Source organism: Macaca mulatta, chromosome 2, assembly GCF_049350105.2.
Source record: "Macaca mulatta isolate MMU2019108-1 chromosome 2, T2T-MMU8v2.0, whole genome shotgun sequence".
NCBI lineage: Eukaryota > Metazoa > Chordata > Mammalia > Primates > Cercopithecidae > Macaca > Macaca mulatta.
In genome coordinates this window covers 109,371,297-109,392,820 of record NC_133407.1, presented here as the reverse complement: position 1 = coordinate 109,392,820, position 21,524 = coordinate 109,371,297, and the positions used below count along the sequence as shown (strand labels likewise).

General features: G+C 43.6%; 1 protein-coding gene and 1 pseudogene across 2 annotated transcripts; one reads left to right on the top strand and one right to left on the bottom strand.

Annotated features, from left to right (window-relative positions):
- Window positions 1-9,107: 9,107 nt before the first annotated feature.
- XCR1 (X-C motif chemokine receptor 1) lies at window positions 9,108-20,290 on the top strand. Of its 2 annotated transcripts, none has more exons than XM_001114298.4 (2): window positions 9,108-9,516; window positions 14,910-20,290. In XM_001114298.4, exon 2 carries the CDS (start codon window positions 14,941-14,943, stop codon window positions 15,940-15,942), a length of 1,002 nt encoding a protein of 333 aa, XP_001114298.2. In that variant the 5' UTR covers window positions 9,108-9,516; window positions 14,910-14,940; the 3' UTR covers window positions 15,943-20,290. The 2 variants fall into 2 exon arrangements, with proteins under 2 accessions (XP_001114298.2, XP_077850339.1); XM_077994213.1 differs by lacking the exon at window positions 9,108-9,516 and adding an exon at window positions 14,610-14,732.
- On the bottom strand, window positions 12,616-13,692 carry LOC713691 (nuclear receptor-binding factor 2 pseudogene; annotated as a pseudogene).
- Window positions 20,291-21,524: the final 1,234 nt, after the last annotated feature.

Here is a 21,524-nt window from a genome sequence, read left to right as displayed (position 1 = left end):
AAGCGCATTTTCACTAATAATTCAGAAGATTCAGCTGTTTTCATTGAACCACTAACATTAAATTAGTCTTACTTATTAAAAAATTCCTACAAAGATCATTTTGTTCTGGCTAGATTTCTCATTTTATAACCTGTGCCAAACCCTGATGCCTCAAAATATCTAGCAGAGACAAATATAAAGCCCAAACAATAATATATGTTAACAATTCTTAAGACATTCCTATTTTTATTTTATTAATAGTTTTAAAGTCAGCTTGCTTATTAAAGGTTTACTTAAGTCATGTGAACTTGAAAAATACTTTGGGCTTACTTAATTTATGAGTTCTCTTTTGTTTACAAGCCAATTTGGTAGACAAAAAGACATAACATAATAAATGTACATACATAAACACATCTAGACATGTATATGCACACATACAAAGTCATTGGTTTACATGATTACACTTTATTTGCCCCATATGTAATCCAACATAGGGTGTGAACCAAAATTTTTGGTAAAGCAGCCTCCATAGCAGTTTGATTTTTAAAGGCCAAACATCCCTGACTCCAAGGAACACTGGGGCCAAACAGCACCACGGAAAACCACAGAAAACCACCCGGAACCTATTAACCAGGCCCGACCTGCTTAGAACAGCAACATAAAAGCCTGGATACAGGAAACTCCATCCCACTTTCTCAATCAACAGCAAACTCTGATTCCAAACAATACTGGGGACAAGCATTATTACAAAAGAATATCAGTTTATGTAATTATAATTTCCCACGATACACACACAATCACCAAAACACAATCCAACTGCTGCAGCAATAAACAAGCCCCAAGAGTGTCCAAACTGAAACAGCCAGGGTCCTTCCTCTCTCCACTGGTTGGGCTTAATCAACCTGCAAACAAAAATTCCTTAGAAATTTCCCAAATTGAGAGGAGCACATCCTGCTATCTGGTACCCACAAAAGACACTCACTTGCCTGGACACACACACAAACAATTACTAACAAGCCCCCAAGAGTGTCTGTAGTGAAACAGTCAGGGTGCTTCCCTCTCTGTCAGTTGGGCTTGTTCAACCTGCAAATGGAAATTCTTTCAAAAATGTCCCAAATTGAGAGGAGCATCTCCTGCTGTCTGGGCCCACAAAGGACACTCACCTATCAGGATGCAGATGTCAAATTTCAAAGGCAATTCTTCGTAGGCAATTAGGAACACAGTTGAGACCAGCTGTAGTGAGGCCAGAGACAGACTGAAACTTACCTCCAACCAAAACTGAGTGGGAAGCTGCTTAGGAGGGCTTTTGAGACTCCTGGCCCATGGAAGCTGAGCAATGAGCAATTGTGGCAACACGTTGTGGTCAGGGAACCAAAATCTGTTACTGAAACACCAGGAGTTTGGTCTAGGTCCTGTTTCTTGTGGCACAGAAAACCAATGACTGAGACAATTATTGCCGAGGAAGAAGTCTTTAATCAGGTGCTGCAACTGAGGAAATAGGAGCTTAGTCTCAAATCCATCTCCCTGACTAAAAGGAGATGTTTACATGGCAGGGAAGAAATGTAACAATGCGTAAGAAAACAGGAACTATGGGGCCAGGCATGGTGACTCACGCCTGTAATCCCAACACTTTGGGAGGCCGAGGTGGGCAGATCATGAGGTCAGGAGTTTCAGACCAAACTGACCAACATGGTGAAACCCTGTCTCTACCAAAAATACAAAAATTAGCGGGGTGTGGTGGTGAGCACCTGTAATCCCAGCTACTTGGGAGGCTGAGGCAGGAGAACACTTGAACCTGGGAGGCAGAGTTTGCAGTGAGCCGAGATCACACCACTGCACTCCAGCCTGGGCGACAGAGTGAGACTGTCTCAAAAGAAAAAGAAAACAGGAACTATGGAGGGGCAAGGAGGCAATCATGATGAATGAGGGGTCTGGCATCTCATTATGTGGATGTGGTGATATGGTGAGTTTATGGTGATATGGTGACTTTTTTTTGAGAGGCCTGAAAGGTCTCTCCTGAGAAAGAAACTTAGGTAAAACAAATACAAGTTTTAAGCTTTAAAACCAGAGGCTTGTTTATCAAAAAAGCTCTTTATGGGACAGTTGGGTCAGTTTCATTATGAGAAATTAGTTAGTGGGTACCATGTACATTATTCAGGTGGTATATATCATAAAAACCCTAACTTCACCATTATGCAATATGTGCATGTAACAAAACTATATACTTGTACCTATACATTTATATAATTTTTTAAAGAAAACCTAAAACTAACATTCTTAAGGCTAAGAAACTGGATGCGTTTCCCCTAAGAATAGAAGCGCATCAAGGATGTCCTCTGTCACCATTCCTATTCAACATTGTACCGAACATCCAGCTGTTGCAATAAAACAAACAAAAAAACAAGGGAAATGAAAGGTATAAAGATTGGGAAAGAAGACATAAAAATATCTTTGTTTGCAGATGGCATGGTTCTCACAGTACAAAATCTCAAAGAATGCACAAAAAAACTCCTGAAATTTATATAGCAAGCCTGCAGAAGGCAAGGCTTATATACAAAAGACCTTTGCTCTTCTAAATACCAGCAATGGCCAGGTGCAGTGGCTCACAACTGTAATCCCAGCACTTTGGGAGGCCAAGGGGGGGTGGATCACCTGAAGTCAGGAGTTCGAGACCATCCTGACCAACGTGGTGAAACCCTGTCTGCTAAAAATACAAAAAAATTAGCTTGGCATGGGGGCAAGCACGTGTAATCCCAGCTACTCCAGAGGCTGAAGCAGGAGAATCGCTTGAACCCGGGAGGCGGAGGTTGTAGTGAGCCAGGATCACACCACTGCACTCTGCCTGACAATAAACAGAGTGAGACTCTGTCAAAAAAAAACAAAAAACAAAAAACAAAAAAAAAACAGTAACGAACACTTGAAATTTGAAATTCAAAACAAAACCATTTACATTAGCACCAAAAAATTTTAAATGCCTAGGCATCAATTTAATAAAATATATACAGAATTTATCTAAGGAAAATGATAAAACTGTATAAAATAAATCAATGAAGACCTAAATAAATGGAGCGATATTCTGCATTTAAGGATAAGAAGACTCAATATTGTCAAGATGGCAATTCTTAACTTGATCTATAGGTATAATGCAATCCCCATCAAAACCCAGCAATTTATTTTGTGAGTATCAACAAACTGATTGTAAAGCTTATTTAGAAAGACAAAAGACCTAGAACAACCAACAAAAAACTGAAGAACAAAGTCAGGGGCCTAGCACTACCAAACTTTGAGACTTTATATAAAGTTATAGTGATCAAGATAGTGTGACACTGGTGAAAGATTACTAGCAGAACATAACAGACAGCCCAGAAATAGACTTGCACTAATATAGTCAACTGATTTTTGTCAAAGGGGCATAGGAAATTAAATGGATAAAGGATATTTTCAACAAGTGGTGCTAGAACAATTGTACATCTGCATGCAAAAGAGGAATCTACACACAGATCTTATATCTTTCACAAAAAACTCAAAATGCATCTTAAATCTAAATGTAAAACGCAAATGTACAAAACTTCTAGCAAGTAACACTGGAGAAAATCTAGATGACCTTGGATTTTTTATGAGTTTTTATTATTTTTGTTTTTCTTTAATTTTTGTCTTCTTTTTCTGATACCTAGGTAGGACCCCAAAGTGATGAGTTTTTGATACAATACTGTGAAAGAAAAAGTAATAAATTAGACTTTATTACAATTTAAAACTTTTGCACTACAAAAAAAACTTGTTAAAAGAATGAATAGACAAGCCAGATACAGGGAGAAAATATTTGAAAAAATTTTGGATATAGGACTTATATCCAAAATATACAAATAACTCTTAGAACTCAATGATAAGAAAACAATCCAATTTAGAAAAAGGACAAACTATCTAAACAGACACTTCACCACAGATGATAGACAGATTCGAAATTGCATATGAAAAGATGCTCAACATCATATGTCATTATAGAATTACAAATTAAAATGGCACGTATACATGTATTAGACCCTATACACGTATTAGAATGGATAAATTTTTTAGAACCTGACATCAAATGCTGACGTGAATGTGGGTGTCTAGCAATGAGAATGCTCATTCATTGATGATGGAAATGCAAAATGATCCAGCCACTTTGGAAGACAGTTTTACAGTTTATTACAAAGCTAAACATAGTCTTATTGTTACAAGAACTTTGGGGGTCTCTTTTCTGGCTGGAAACCTGTGGCCACTGGTGCCTTTGCCTAAGTTTTCCTCAGGCCCACTGGGCTCGTCCTGCCTGGCATGCCGCACTCAGCTCACACTACCAGCCTGTATCCCATGCCTCCAAGGGAGACTGGGAGTCAGGCATGAAGTGGCAAGGGCTGTGTGAGCAAGTGTGGGGCCCAGCATTGCATAGTCAGACACGCCAGCTATGCTGTGGGGCAGGCAGCTCCAGGTGCCAGCCTGGGTGCTGGCTCTCTGTGAAGCTGTGACTGGACCAGATGCACCACAGGCAGCTTCCCCGCTAGCATAAGGGACTGCAGTGGTGCACGGAAGCTTGGAGATGCCAGGAACCACAAGGCCACAAAGAGGAAGTCATAGTCTTGGCTTGGGGAGCACCCAGGTCTGGAATCCCCAAAGGACCACAGCTTTTCTCTCCTCTTTGCCCATGTGGCAAGCAGGGGGCATGTTTCAGCCCTGTTTGTGTTCTTTTAGCCTCGCCATTTGGTGGGTCCCAAGTTCTTGTCCTGCGAACCAGAAGAATGAAGTATGCAGAGAAGTGGAGCATGAACAAGATGAAGAGCTTTATCAAGCAATAGAACAGCTCAGAGCAGACTCACAGTGCCTAGCTCTTTTCTGCAGCCAGGGAGTTGCAATGAGTGTTCAGCTCCTACCAGAGACGAGATGCTGGAGTGGGAAGCTCCTCTCTGCTGGCAGGTTATCCCATTGTCTCTGCAGCTCTCTGCAGAGAGGAGGCCCTAGAGTGGGTAGCCTCTCTTAGGCAGGTCATCCCATCATCTCTTTGTCATCTCTCCATCCTCTTCCCAAATCTGGTTGAGTCCAGGGTTTTTACAGGCAGCAGAGGGGAGAAAGTACATGCTGATTGGTCCATGGGCGGCCATGGGCCCGCACAGGGAAAGGCTCCAAAAGGTCCCCCTGTGGTTCATAGGACTGTCAGCCCAGCCACCTGGCTTCAGGCCTTCCCCAGCTTGAAGGTGGGGCTTCATCAGGGACCTGGCCCTTTCTGCCCAGGAGCTTGTTGGCCTCCCACCACTGTTTATGGCACTCAGGCTGTTCATGCCAAGGGTTGCCTGCAGGCCAGCAATGAGCTGCCCTCAGTGCCCCCCTCCTCAGCCTCCCTCCTGTGCTCATCAGTGCCCAAAGTCCAGAGGGGGCCAAGGTGACAGGGCCTGGCATGTCAGCACTGCCCCAAGCATGCACACACCCGGCCAGGTTGCAACAGCACCCGAGCTTGGCCCCAACCTTACTCCAAGATCAGAGCAGGCAGTGACAGCAGGGAGAAGCCAAGCAGCAGGAGCAGGTACTTCCAAGCCTGTGGGCAGGGGGACCTTCCCAAACCCCTGCAAGCGCAGAGATGCCTGGATCCATAGCCACAGCAGGGTGGCTGTAGCAGTGCCTTGGAGGGCGGGTCTCCTACCTGTTCCTAGTTCCCAAGAGCACAGGGGTGCCCAAGTCACAGCCATGGCTTTGGCAGCTGCAGTTGTGCCTGGAGAGCTCCACGTCCCACCAACTTCGAAGGAGCAGGGCTCCCATTTGTCCCCAGCTCCTGCTGGCTCTGTGGAGCATGCAGCCCCAGCGACACCTCCTCTCTGCATTTTCCCCACAGTGGTTCTGGGCAAGGTGCAGGTGGCATGGTGGCCCTGGCCAACCCCACACAAATGAACCTGACACTCCCAGGGCTAGCCCTGCAAGTCCCAGCTACACTTTTGGCCAGGTACTCACAGGCTCCCAGAACATGACAGGGAGTGAGGTTGAGGCTGTGGCAGAGGCTCCAGGCCTAACAGCAGGTCCTACCTGGCCATGCAAGGGTGGGGGTGGTGCAGTAAGCAGCCTCGGGGATGCAGAGTATGGGGACACAGAGCACAGAGGTCCCACCATCACCTCTGCCGCTCCTGCCGCAGCTTCTACCACCACCGCTAATGCCTCCCCACTGCAGCTGGCATGATGGTAGCAGCTGCTCTGGATGACCCACCACCGCCATCATTATCATATAATACAATCACACTCCTAGTTATAATTGAGCTCAAAACCATGTGTAAACAAAAACCTGCATTCAAATACATATAGTGTATAAAATACTTTTTTATACTTAGTGTATAGTGTATAAAGTATTTTTCATAATTTCCAAGAAATAGGATTAACCAAGATGTCCTTCAATAGGTGAAGGAATAAAAAAAAATCTGTGGTATTTCCATACAATAAACTCAAGAGATGCAGAATAAGCATTTAACAAAACCCAATACCATTTCATGATAAAAACACTCAACAAATTAGAAACAGAGGGGAATTTCCTTAATCTGATAAAAGGCATGTATTAAAAACCCACAATTAACATCATACTTGTAGTGAAAGACTAGAAGCTTTTCTCCTAAGATCAGAAACAAGACAATGATGTCCATTGTCCTCTCCTATTTGACATTGCACTGGCAGTTCCAGCCAGGACAACTAAACACGGTAGGGGGGAAAAGTACCCAGATTGGAAAGGAAGAAGTGAAACTATTTCTATATGCAGATGTCATGACTTTATAGTACATAGAAAACTGAAAGAAGACACCAAAAAAAACCAAAAAACTATTAAAGCTAATAAATAAGCTCAGGGTACAAGATCGATATATAAAAATCAGTTGTATTTTTATACACTAGCAATGAACAATCTGAAAATGAAATTAAGAAAACAATTTCATTTACAATAGCATAAAAATACTTAGGAATAAATTTAACCAAGAGTGCACAAAATCTACTCACTGAAAACCACAAAATAATGTGGAAAAAAAAACTAAAGAAGACCTATGAAAATGGAAAGACTTTCAGTGTTCCCGGATTAGAAGACTCAATATTGTTAAAGTGGCAACACTCCCCAAATTGATCTATAAATTCAATGCAATTTCCATCAAAATTATTTTTAAATTTCTTGATAGTGTCCTTTGACATACAAAAGTGTTACAGGTTTTTTAGTCCTTGCATTTGACTCTTTAATCCATTTTGAGTTAATTTTTGTATACGATGTGAGGTAAGAGTACAACTTTTTCTTGTATATGACTATCTAGTTTTCCTGGCACCATTTGTTGAGAATAATATTCTTTTAACACTGAATGGCCTTGTAAATGGTCTTGATTTTTGATCCTTGTCAAAAATCAGTTGACAGTCCCAGCACTTTGGGAGGCTGAGGCAAGCAGATCACTTGAGCCCAGGAGTTGAAGACCAGCCTGGGAAATATGGTGAAACTCTGTCTCTACAAAAATTAGCCAGGCATGTTGGTGTGCACTTGTAGTCCCAGCTACTTGGGAGGCTGAAGTAGGAGAATCACTTAGGCCTGGGAGATGGAGGCTGCAGTGAGCCAGGATCGCACCACTACACTTCAGACTGGGCAACAGAGTGAGAACCTGTCTCAAAACAAACAAACAAAAAAATCAATTGACCATAGATATATGGCTTTCCCCATTGTATTTCATTGATCTATATGTCTCCAATCTTGAATAGAAGACAGAAAAAAGTTGGAGGATTTGTGATTTCAAAACTTACTACAAAGGTAATCAAGACGCTATGGTACTGACATAAGGATAGATGCAAAGACCAGTGGAATATAACTGAAAGTTATAGCTAAGTCATAGCTATAAATCCCTGTAACCTGACTAGGCAAGGATTTCTTAACTACAACAGCAAAATCACAAGCAACAAAAGAAATAATTTATAAATTACATTTCATGAAAGTTAAAAACAGGTCAGGCATGGTGGCTCATGTCTGTAATCTCAGAGCTTTGGGAGGCCAAGGCAGGAGGATCACTTGAGGCCAGGAGTTCAAGATTAGTCTGGGCAATATAGTGAGACCCTATCTCTACAAAAACATTAAAATAATTAGCTAAATGTGGTGCTGTGTGCCTATAGTCTTAGCTGCCTGAGAGACTGAGGCGAGAGTACCTCTTGAGCTCCAGAGTTCAAGGCAATAGTGAGCTAGCTGATCATGCCGCTGAATTCAGGCCTGGGTGACAGAGTGAGAGCCTGCCTCAAAAAAAAAAAAAAGGAAAGGAAGAAAGAAAGAAAGAGAGAGAGAGAGAGAGAGAAAGAAAGAAAGAAAGAAAGAAAGAAAGAAAGAAAGAAAGAAAGAAAGAAAAGAAAAAAGAAAATTTAAAGCATTTGTGTGTCAAAGGGCACCATGAAGAATTAAAAAGGAACCCACAGAATGAGATAAATTATTTTTAAATCATATCTCTGATAAAGTTCCAGTATCCAGAATGTAGAAATAACTCTTAAAATTTAATAAAAAGACTAATAACTCAAATTTTTAAAAGGCAAATGTTCTGAATAGACACTTCTACAAAGAGATACACAAATGACCAATACACATATAAAAAGATGCTCAAAATCTTTACTCATTATGGATGTGGAAAAACTGTTTCCTACTGTTGTGGCTTTTTCACTCCTGTTGTGTGGTGAGTGGGAGGGAGTGTTACAGCTCTTTTACTCCCCCGACTGGTGAGCTCCAGGTTCTTGTCCCAAGACTAAGAAAAATAAGGCACACAGATACTGAAGAGTGAATAAGGCAGAGTTGGATTTATTAAGCCACAGAAAAGCTCTCAGCAAAGAGAGGGGACCCAAAAGAGGATTGATAGCTATAAGGCTGAGTCACAGGTTTTTACAGGCTTAGAATAAGGAAATACATGCTGATTGGTTTATGGGTAGGCTTGGAAAAAGCACTACTCAGGAAGAGGTACAATAGTGTAAAGAACCAATTGGGGGCTGAAGTGAAGGCTTGGCCTGAGACCTTGGCCCAGGACCAATCAGGGGCTGATGTGACATTACACTTTATGCAAATGAATATTTGGCCAGCAGCTAATCACAGAAAGATACGTATATGTAAAATAGGTAAAAGGTAAGGACCAGTCGGGAGGAAGCGTGTGCAATGAGACAAAGGCGCGCCAAGGACGGAGATATGTGTTCAAAAAAGGAGTGGGATTTGTTCATCTGGATTCACAGAGTAGGGGTTTCTATTCAAACATGCAGGCTCTTTTCTTTATCTGGGGCTTGCACCTTGATTTTCAGGCTGTTCTTGGTTTGAAGAAGTTCCACCAAGGATCCACCCTAACTGCCTGCCTGACTGGCTTCTGCCTTGCTCTTTTCTTACTACCTGTCTCTCTCTCTGGCATCTTGGCTCCCTCTGAGACTGCTCCCATCCTCCTCCTCTAGCCTTCTGGGCAGGACAGGTGTTTCAGTTTCTTAAGTGAAATATGAAACAGAGAAGCACCATTTCTGCCTCAAGACGCATGTAAGGAGGTATAGATTCAGGTGAGTTCCTTTACAAACATTTTAAACATACATTTTCCTTTAATTGTAATAGCCTGTATTAGGAGTTCTTAAGCTTTGCTGCACATCAGAACCACCTGGAGGGCTAGTAAATATGCTGATTCCTGAGCTACCTCTGGAGACTCTGATTCCTTTGGTGTGGGGATTTCCCAAGAATCTCTTCAGAAAAGCTGATCTGGGCTGGGTGCAGTGGCTCATGCCTGTAATTCCAGCATTTTGGGAGGCCAAGGTGGGCAGATTGCTTAAGTCCAGGAGTTCCAGATTAGCCTGGCAGATTTCTTGAGTCCAGGAGTTCCTCACCTAACATGGTGAGACCCTATCTCTGCAAAAAATACGCCCCCAAAATTAGCTAGGTGTGGTAGCACACGTCTATACTACCAGCTACTCAGGAGGCTAAGGTGAGAGGATCACTTGAGCTCAGGAGGTTGAGATGTGATCACACCACTGCATTCCAGCATGGGTGACAGGGCAACACCCTGTGTCAAAAAAAAAAAAAAAAAATCAAAGAAAAATTGGCTGGGCGCAGTGGCTCACACCTGTAATCCCAGCACTTTGGGAGGCAGAGGCACGTGAATCATGAGGTCAGGAGATTGAGACCACCCTGGCTAACACGGTGAAACCCGGTCTCTACTAAAAATACAAAAAATTAGCCAGGTATAGTGGTGGGCACCTGTAGTCCTAGCTCCTGGGGAGGCTGAGGCAGGAGAATGGCATGAAACCAGGAGACAGAGCTCGCAGTGCCAAGAGTGCACCACTGCACCCCAGCCTGGGGGACAGAGCAAGACTCCATCTCAAAAAAAAAGAAAAGAAAAGAAAATGGATCTGGGAACCATACTTTGAGTAGACCTAACATATAAATAATATTTTTCTTATGCTGAAAGAAGTAGAGAGGTTTATTTGGCTACATATCTTTACGTAAGGCCTTGTTATTACTGGTGGTTGTATAATTTAGAGCTGTCTTTCTCAATCTAATGTATATTGTACTCCAGAAAGCTAAATTCACTCCCTTAGAGTTGAGGTGGGCCACAGAGATGGGGAAGAGGAGAGACAACCAGCAAAAGGGAGCCAGGCCACTGAATGTAACTTGGAGAGGTTTGAGATTTGACATCATCTTCCTTTTTCTCCCCAAAGCCTTCCAGGCCCAGAACATGACTGCCTCTGAAATTTTGGAGTAAATGAATTAATAACCAGCAAAAAAATGAATGATTTTTATAGATGTACAATATCCCTTTTATTTCTAATTTGCTGAGAGTTTATATCATCAAAGTGTGTTGAGCTTTGTCAAATGCTTTTCTACAATTATCAGAAAAGATCATATAGTTTTTGTCTTTATTCTATTGATATAGTGACTTAAATCGATTTTCATGTATTAAAACAATCTCACTGGGATAAACTCAACTTGGTCATGTTATATTATTCTTTTAAAATATTGCTGGATTTGATCTGCCAATATTTTGTTAAGAATTTTTCTATGTTCTTGAGGAATATTGTTCTGTAGTTTTCTCTTATTGTAATTTGTTGGTCTAATTTTGGTATCAGGGTTATTCTGGCCTCATAAAAGGAGTTAGAAAATATTCCATCCTTTATTTCTGATAGTTTGTGTAAAACTGGTGTTATTTCTTCCCCAAAGGTTTAAAAAAAATCACTAGAAAAATCCTCTAGTTCTAACGTTTTCTTTGTGGTAAGGATTTATAGTTAATTATATTTCTATAACAAATGTAGGGTTATTCACATTTGCCATATCATCCCATGTCAGTTTTGATATGTTGGATTTTAAAAGAAATTCATCTATTTCATTTAAGTTGTTGGATTTTTTAACATACAATTGATCATAATATTTATTTGTTATTCTTGTAAAGTCTGTAAGATCTGTAACATATTTCCTCTTTGTTCTCAATCAATCTAGATAAGGCTTCATCAATTTTTTGGTCTCTTTCTCTCTCTCTCTTTCTTCTGAGACAGGGTCTTCCTCTGACACCCAGACTGGAATGCAGTGGTACCATTATAGCTCACTGCAGCCTGAGGCAGGGATTCTCCTGCCTCAGCCTTTCAAAGCGCTGGAATTATAGGCATGAGCCACTGCTCCTTGCTGATTTTATCAATGTATTAAAATGTTGTCAAACAACCAATTTTGATCTTGTTCATTTTCTATTTTATTTATTTTTATTAATACCTTCCTTCTACTTACTTTGAGTTTAATTAGCTCTTCTAATTCTAGCTTATGTCACTGATTTAAGTCTTAGATTGTAGACGTTTATTCTTTCTAATACGAGCATTTAAAGCTATAAATTTCTCTCCAAGTACTGCGTTAGTTGCATTTCATGAGTTTTGATATGTGGTATTTTCATTATTATCAGTTCAAAATATTTTATACTTTGCCTTTTGATTTCTTCTTTGACTCAGATTCTTTAGAAGTCAGTTGGGTTTTTTTCAATAAAACACAATTACTTTATTGATTCCTTACAATCAAATACTGCCAGCTAGCATTACTTCCACTCATGCATCATCAAAAACAAAGGATATTTCCTCCTTGGTATTTTCAAATGATGCATTATACAATAAACAAAGTTAGAACTTAAAATGCACCCTGATTAATTATGTAAACTGGTAATTTGCTTAAAAAAGCATAACTAACAATTAAGATGTATATCTTACAACAAATAAGGTGTGTAAGATACACACCTTAAACAAACAAAATGGGCATTAACAAAATGCATACAGTCAATACATGATAGAAAGCATGTTTCAAATACAAGGCAGCCCCTCAGGCCACCATATTATTTAGGTTTTGCATTATCATTTATGGCATTATAGATTACACATAACATATTTTATAGATTTTAACCCTGAAGACAAGAAAAATAATTGTTGCTTGAAAAAAAATTATTCCAGGTAGCCATTTGATTTGTATCAAGAGAAACTGAACCTCCATGAGTTTAGTGTCTGTCAAATTGGAATCATTAGCTCAAGTCAGTGAATGAGATATGCAACACATTTCACAGTGACTGTTTCCCAAGTCCTAGCAATGCCTCTTCTCCCATAGTTCACCAGAAGATTAAGCATTTCCGGGACCAGGATGCCCCTTCTATGTGGTTTTCCCATTTTTTTTTTCTGCTGGATTAACTATTACTGTATTAACTCTTCTCCCCTCTTCTGTGGCCTTCCATTTTAATTATTAATAAATCCTTTCAGAATATTCTCAGGAAGTTCCATAAGGGGAAGTTCTGGAGATGTAAAATCCAAGGGAGGAAAATTGGGGATTGGAATGTCTTTGGCTTTCCCGGCATTTGCTGCAAACTTCCGCCAGGTTGAGGAGGCTGTAGCAGTTTCTGAATGTGATGGCAAGCTCCGTAACACTGACATTTCTACAAAATTAGCACCTACATCCAGCTCCTTTTCTACTGGACCTTTTTAGAAGTCTGGCCTTTTCAGCCTTTAGTTATTTTCTTTCCTTAATCTTTCATTCTCAGCTACAAGGAATTCCACATGCCTCTTCAAATCTGCAATTCTGGTTGCCTGCTCCTCTATATTTGATTTATCATCTTCTGGGGCTTTGCTTCCAATACATAGCGCTGCTGGCTCACTCTTTTGCTGAAGTAAATATAGCAGTGTGTCTGGATCCTTGCCAAAGATCCGCTGAATTTCAGGCAAGCGTTTCTCTGAGGAAGTACTGTACTGAGAAATGGGGCTCTGGCCCTCCGCATCCTCGGCAGAGGGTTTGTGAGATGCCTGAATATGGGTAGCCACATCCTTGTCTGTGTTCTGCTAGGCTTTCAATCTTTCCTCACGCTGGGCCCTTTTCCATCTCTCTTGGATGAGGAGGAGCTGTTTCATGTGGCTATCCTTTTGCAGTTCCAGTGAAAGATGAGCCTGCTCAGACTGTGTCAGCTTCATGGCTTCAGAAAGATATGCCGCAGCCTTTTTGTGACAAGAAATAGCCTCTTCGTATTTGCCTGCAGCTAATAAACGGTCTGCTCGTCTGCTCTGTTGATGAGCCAGGTTAAGGGGTCCTTCCATTACTTCCATAGACAGCAGCGGCCTTAGGAAGCGCAGCGGTGGCGCCAGGGAACATGGAGGGCACTGTAGGCCAGCGCGACGCAGCCGCAGAGACTGCGGCCTCTCTGCGCCCCTAGAACCAGCAGTGGGCGCAGAGGGAGCAACAATCTCACCACTTCCTCCTCAGGCCCCCGCGCCGCGGGCCCGCCCCCTGCGCCGCAGCCGCGGCCACGCACGGCGCCATGACGTCACAAGCGCTGGGGGTTTTTTTTAAATTATTTCCAAATTATTGAAGCTTTTCTTGATATCTTGGTGTTGATTTCTAATTCCTTTTGGGTCTTTTATATAACTTTTCTTTCTCTGCTGAGATTTTCTATCTCTCCATTCATTATGAATATAGTTTTCTTTATTTCCTTGAGAACAGGTATAATGGTTACATTTTGATACATATTTACAAATTCCAACATGTGGCTCCTCTCACAGGCAACTGCTTGGTTGTCTTTTCTTTTGAGTGTGGGTCATGTTTTCCTATTTCTTTATATGCTGAGTAATTCTGGATTGTGTCCTAAACATTGTTATGTTGTGTAGACTCTGGATTTTGTTTCATTTTTCTGAAAAGTGTTGATTGGTTGTTTGGTGTTTGTCTTAACAGGCATTTAAGTTGTATAAATAAAAAATATAATTCTAAGCCCCACAACTAACGGAATGGACTCCTCAGCCAAGGAAGGGCATTCTAAAGAAACACTAGTTCAGGCCATGATGGGAATAGGTGGTCAGACATGCCTCATTATACTCTCCTCTTTTTGTAATTCAGCACAGCTGACCAGCATTAACATTAAAGCAGTCCTTAAGCCTGATAAAATAGACTCTTTGTAGCAATAAGATACCAACATGACAAATAGACATATTTTGAAATGGTCCTGCAAAGCTATCTTTTGTGGGGAAAACACATTCTGTAGAGAATCCCCTTCCCATTCCAGGTCTTTTCTCTGATCCAGAAGAGAATTAACTAAGAGTCTGGCATCTTTTTTGGGTTTTTTTGTTTGTTTGTTTTTGAAACGGTTTTTCTCTGTCACCTAAGTTGGAGTGCAGTGGCGTGATCACAGCTCTCTGCAGTCTCGCCCTCCTGGGCTCAAGCAATCTTTCCCCACCGCCCAGTTTCCTGAGTAGCTGGGACTATAGGCATGTGCCACCATAACCGGGTAATTTTTAAATTTTTTGTAGAGACAGAGGTGTCACTATATTGCCTGGGATGGTCTCAAACTCCTGGGCTCAAGCAATCCTCTCCCTTTGGCCTTTCCAAAGTGATGGGATTGCAGGTGTTAGCCACTGTACCCAGCCACCACATGGCTTTAAACTCCATGTCTCTATCATTTCAGATGCTCTAAACGTCCCTGCCGTCTGGTCCAGATGGAGTCCTCAGGCAACCCAGAGACCACCACCTTTTTTTACTATGACCTTCAGAGCCAGCTGTGTGAGAACCAGGCCTGGGCCTTTGCTACCCTTGCCACCACCATCCTGTACTGCCTAGTGTTTCTCCTCAGCCTAGTGGGCAACAGCCTGGTGCTGTGGGTCCTGGTGAAGTATGAGAGCCTGGAGTCCCTCACCAACATCTTCATCCTCAACCTGTGCCTCTCAGACCTGGTGTTCGCCTGCTTGTTGCCTGTGTGGATCTCCCCATACCACTGGGGCTGGGTGCTGGGAGACTTCCTCTGCAAGCTCCTCAATATGATCTTCTCCATCAGCCTCTACAGCAGCATCTTCTTCCTGACCATCATGACCATCCACCGCTACCTGTCGGTAGTGAGCCCCCTCTCCACCCTGCGCGTCCCCACCCTCCGCTGCCGGGTGCTGGTGACCACGGCTGTGTGGGTAGCCAGCATCCTGTCCTCCATCCTCGACGCCGTCTTCCACAAGGTGCTTTCTTCAGGCTGTGATTATTCCGAACTCAGGTGGTACCTCACCTCTGTCTACCAGCACAACCTCTTCTTCCTGCTCTCGCTGGGGATTATCCTGTTCTGCTACGTGGAGATCCTCAGGACCCTGTTCCGCTCACGCTCCAAGCGGCGCCACCGCACAGTCAAGCTCATCTTCGCCATCGTGGTGGCCTACTTCCTCAGCTGGGGTCCCTATAACTTCACCCTGTTTCTGCAGACACTGTTTCACACCCAGATCATCCGGAGCTGCGAGGCCAAACATCAGCTGGAATACGCCCTGCTCATCTGCCGCAACCTTGCCTTCTCCCACTGCTGCTTTAACCCGGTGCTCTATGTCTTCGTGGGGGTCAAGTTCCGCACACACCTGAAACATGTCCTCCGGCAGTTCTGGTTCTGCCGGCTGCAGGCGTCCAGCCCAGCCCCAATCCCCCACTCCCCTGGTGCCTTCGCCTATGAGGGTGCCTCCTTCTACTGAGGGGCCTGTGGCGCTGCAGGAGCAGGTGGACAGGGGACTGGAATCGGGGTCATGGAGAAGTGGGCCTGGAAGGAGCACTGCAGAACACATCACGGTGGGGACATCACCTCCGCTGCAGGCGTGCAGTGGAGATGATTCATTACACCAGTGGGTCCCGCCAGCCTCCTATCTGCGGGAAAGTGGCTTCCTTCCTGGGAATTTTATACTGCCATCCAGAAAAACATTTCTTGAACTCTGAGTTCATCTTGCTCGCTCCTTCATTTACGTATGTTTCTAATCAATGCTTGGTTCAGAAGGTTCTAAGACACGAAAGGATTCTGGGAAAGGTGCTTCCTTGAAGACTTTACAGGGCCTAAAGCTCAATGTGTGTGATAACTGCATGATGCTGACAACACAGTGCCTCCCTTGCCTGACTGTAGGGTTGTCCCAACTGGTTTATTCACTCTGGAGGCGCCTGGCTCTGTATTCCTCAGGTACTGCTGGATGAGGCTGTCTGGAAGACAAAAGTCACCATACCCTGAGATAAGCAAGGTCATGTTGAAATCTGGATTCTAAAATCCACAACTAGACTGGAGAAATGTTCTGTATCCTGGATCCAAGTCCTAGTCCATGAATTGGCCCTTAAAAATTTAGCTCATAAATATTTGATTGAAGGAATGAATATAATCAGTGCTGGATTGAAGGAATGAATATAATCAGTGCTGCCTTCTGCACTAAGATAATACAAAGATGAATGAGATACAGTTGCTACCCTCCAGGGACCAACAACTCAACCCCAAAGGCTCACCTACCTTGGTGAACACCCACCTTGGTGAAGGCATCTAGGGTGGACTCCTCCAACATCTCATCCTTCCCAGGTGGATAGTGAGCTGATTTCAGACTTATCACTTTGCACCTAAAGTGTCCTCCTCCTGTTTGGTGGATGGTGCTAGCTTCCCCCCACCCACCCACACTCCAAACCTCAAGTCCTCTTGGAGGCCTGTATTTTCTTTCTCTCAACTTCCACAGCCAGGTCCAAAGGACTATGCCTGTCTAGTGGCTTTCAGAGTTGACTCATTCTTGCTATTGCATGCCCATGGTTTCATCCCTGAAACAGGGCCGCACTTCCTTGGCATCTCCGCACTGCTCCTCTCTTTCCCCACCAGGCTGTCCTCTGCCCTTATGCCAGGTGCTTCAAAACCCTTAGTGACTCCTCATTACTTACAAATAAAGTCCATACACTTTAGCAAGGCTTTCAAGGCCTCCACAATTCGATGCCAGCCAACTTTTCCATTCTTATTTCACTCTAAGCCTCCTCCCCACAGCAGCTTGGGATCCAGCCCCAAAACACCACTGGCCTTCTTCCAGACACCTATCTCCCCAATACCCTACCTCTAGGCATTTGTCTTGCTGTCACCTGGGTCTGGAACATGTTCTAGCTGACAGGCCAACTTCTCCAGGACGCCCTCCCCAATCTGCAAATTAGGACACTCTCTGGGTTGTGTGGGATTCTGCTTGTCCCCTCTAAAATAAAACAACTTTGTGTTGCAGTTACACACATGCAATGTCTTATCTCCCTGCCCCATCAGGCTGCAAGCTGCTTGGGGACAGGAACCTGGTGTTGAACCCCAGTGTTCTATCACTGTGTGCTCAGTGGGAGCAAAGAATCAACAGCTGATACTATCCTTCAGATTTATGCTTCTTGGGGAGCCATGCCCTGGGGCACACTTTACCTTCTTTGTCCCAGGATGCTTCTCTATAAATATTTACCTTTCTTTCCTAGTCAGCACTCTCAGAGAGTAGTAGAAAGAGAGTAGGGTGTAATAGTAGAGAGATTGCTTCTCTCTCTCTCTGGCGATGGCTATGCTTGGCCTTGCCTTCCAGTTCATGGTACACATGCCTGCCTCTCACACTGGCCCATTGCTTCACACCCAAGGGCATAAATAAAAGTCCCACTCTAAACTGTGCCATGCCACAAAGACCTGGGTCCAATCTGTGAACCTGATTCAGCTCTGGCGTGGGGATTTGGAAAAGCTTCCCATGTGATTCTGACATGCACCTCCTCCGTTAGGTACATTTGGCTGCAAGTGTTTTGTTTTGTTTTGTTTTGTTTGGGTTTTTTTTGTTGTTGTTGTTGTTGTTGTTGTTGTTGTTGTTGTTTTGAGACAGAGTCTCGCTGTGTCACCCAGGCTGGAGTGCAGTGGCGCGATCTTGGCTCACTGCAAGCTCTGCCTCCTGGGTTCACGCCATTCTCTTGCCTTAGCCTCCCGAGTAGCTGGGATTACAGGCGCCCACCACCATGCCCAGCTAATTTTTTGTATTTTTAGTAGACATGGGGTTTCACCATGTTAGCCAGGATGGTCTCGATCTCCTGACCTCGTGATCTGCCTGCCTCGGCCTCCCAAAGTGCTGGGATTACAGGCGTGAGCCACTGCACCTGGCCAACTTTTTTAAAAAATGAGTCCAGAGTCTTCTACCGTCCCTTGAGCAGGGATTTGCACACAGAAGACACTCAATATCTTGTTATTGAATAAAGTAGATACCAATATAGCCCTTAGTAGATACCAATATAGCCCTATGGCCAACCTGGAGAGAGCTTATAAGGCATTTCCCCTTCAGTTCCAGATGCAACTTCAATGATCTATTTGCCAATGGGGGAGTAGATCTGGAGGAGTTTGATTGGTCTAGGGAAGATCCAGGGCTAGTTTTAATAATGAGGCCAGTAGCAACTGCTGGACAGGGCTGGATGGCATACCAGTGAAGGGAAGGGGCTCCCATGGACCTGCCAGCCTACAGGTGGGGCCACTACTCACCACTGATGGGAGAAACAGGATAAGGAAGAGATAATTAGATAGTTTGTGGAATCAGAGCTAAGCCTATGGGTTTCTAGTTGGCCTAATCTTTCAAACACACTTTCACACTGATTCTTAACATTTTGTTCAACTTTTATTCAGAGGGCAGGCTGAGCCAGGGAGCAAAAAGGCAAAGGACTCTGACTCACATACCCACTTGGCAAAACCAAAGCACCTTGGGCTTTGAACCCACCCTTCTTAGAAGGCAGGTTTGGAGGTTGAGGCCCCTTGAGAGGCTCACTTCACCCTCTCCCCATGCCATCCCATTCCTACCTATCCCAAGATGCTTATCTTGTATTTCTTTCAGCACATCCAGCCATCTCCCTGGGAGCGTTTCATATCTGACTCTTTATACTTCCGGTGATATTTTGGCATCTCTAATAGACTGGCTCCCAGGGCAGTCTTTAATCAGGAGTCTTCCCCTAATCTAGCTCCTCAAGAACCCAAGGGAAGAGGCACAAAGAGAAGTATGAATGGGAAGATAGAAGAATAACCCAGTCAGCGAGGGAGTGGCGGATGAGACTGCTGAAAAGGAGCTGCCAGAGAGTTGCACGCCACAAGCCACGCTGTCTGTGCCTGACCACAACCTCCACTAGTCACCACCTCCTGGGCTTCCCCTCCCTCCACCCACGGAAACCACTGCTCAATCTCAACTGGACTCTTGCAGGCCTATCTCTCCCTCCAAACAGAGGTGTCCTGGACACAGGGCTGCAGACCTCTAACCACGCCTGGAACACAAAAAACCCACAGTGGTTCTACAGCATTTACACCTCCACATTCCCTCAGACAGAATCCAGAAGAGAGGAACCTCGCTGATCTCTGAGCAGAGCATGTCTCCAAGCTCAGGCCAGCCCCAGACCGCCAATGGCCTCAACTGGAGTGGAAATCTCTCAAAAGCACAAACCCAGTTCCTGCCATCTCCCTCGGTGCCTGGCAATGTTTGTGGTTGGTTGAGTGAGTTAACAGGAGACCATCTTTTGGCTTTTTTCTACTTCTGTTTCCTCTTACTACACTTGCCTACATCTCATCTTCTGGTCAACACCAGGTACTCACCCCATGAGCTTCCTGTGAACTTGTCTAGGGCCCACCAGCCCAAACATCATTTGTTTTGTTTGGAATTAAGCTTCGTTGAACTTTTCACAGCTTTCATTTGTGCAACCATCTGTGATGGCACAAAGAAGTCCACAAACATGGAAACCTGGTCTAAAGATGTCCAAAGTAAACTGTCTGTGGAGTTGAATGGCATTTGAGCCCTGGATCTAAACTCCAAGTCCAAGCTCTTTCCCACTGTGACCTTGGGCCTCTCAAGGCTCAGTTTCCTCATCTATAAACTGTAGAGAAGCCAATAACAGACTCACCCACACTATGAGGGTGTGCATGAAGTCATGTATGTAAAAGTACTTACTTTGTAGATCATTCTGTCCTAGATAAGTATGAATTATTATGCATCATTTCATTTAAAAAGAAAGCTTCACTGTGTTGTATGAATAAGTAAAAGATTAGCATGTATTGTCTTACCTTTGGCTGGCTGTCTTAGTCAGTTTGGGCTGCTATGACAAATACCATAAACTGGGTGGCAAACACTCAGCCCATAGCATTGATTATGTCCCCTCATTTCTACCAAGGGTGTATAGGTTCTTAAAAGTCTTCTACTTATGGAGGATCTGGGTTAGGGATTCAGGATTGGAGAACAAAGTGTGGAAAAAAGGCCTGTGTGAGTCAGGGTGGTGGGAAACTGGCTCAATTTAGACCTTAGGTGAAACTTTCCAGGAGACCAAGTCTATCTTGAATGCTTTGTGGCTCAGTTTCCTGTCCCCATCTCTCCCCTGGCTTGACACCCAAGTCTTCTGTCTCCAAGTCCAAGGCTTTTTTTTTTTTTTTTTTTTTTTTTTTTCTGTATTATAAAATATTTGGGTCTGAACAAGGACCTTTCAGAAATACAGTCCTACAGTCAGAAAGTATGATACTATTATTGGCTGGAAATTTCAGGCATGCTGAAAACTTGGTGGGAGATATTTGGGGGTTTCAGGGAAGTTTGGGAAGGGTAAGAGGGATTATTCTAACACTTCAACTTATTCTGAGCACAGAGCTTTGCTCTCTACCTTGAGGCCAGCCCAGATCATAGATGTGGGGTTGCTGCAACCCCTCCCACACCTCCACTGGCCCTTCCACAAAAGGTTACAGGTTGAATTGTGTCGTCCTCTGCTCCCAGATTCATATGTTCAACTCCTAACCCACAGTCTCTCTGAATATGACCTTATTTGGAAATAGGATTATTGCAGATCATATAAAATGAGATTATGCTAAGGGAAGCTGAGTTTATAATTCAATATGGCTGGTGTCCTCGCAAAAAGGGTAAATTTGGACACAGACACAGGAGAATATCATGTGAAGACTAGAGTTATGCTGCCACAAGCCAAAAAAACACCAAAGACTGCCAGCAGACTAGAAGCAAGGAGAAAGGCATGGAGCAGATTCTCCCTTACAGCCCCAGAAGGAACCAACCTAACACCTCGATCTCAGACTTCCAGTCTCCAGAACTGTGAGACAGTATATTTCTTTCATTCGAGCCACCCAGTCATGGAACTTGGTTAATGGCAGCCAGAGCAAACTAATACAGGACACAAATTTCGGTGGGTGGGAGGGGAATCCCAGTGCACCTCCAAACCTTCCATGATGTTTCAGTGTCTCCTGCACCTACACAGAAGGCTACACCTAACTGAAGACATGCAGAGGAGATTGGAAGCTGGT

Coding starts and splice junctions, on each gene's coding strand:
- XCR1 (XM_001114298.4), top strand. CDS start 14,941: ATGGAGTCCTCAGGCAACCCAGAGACCACCACCTTTTTTTACTATGAC.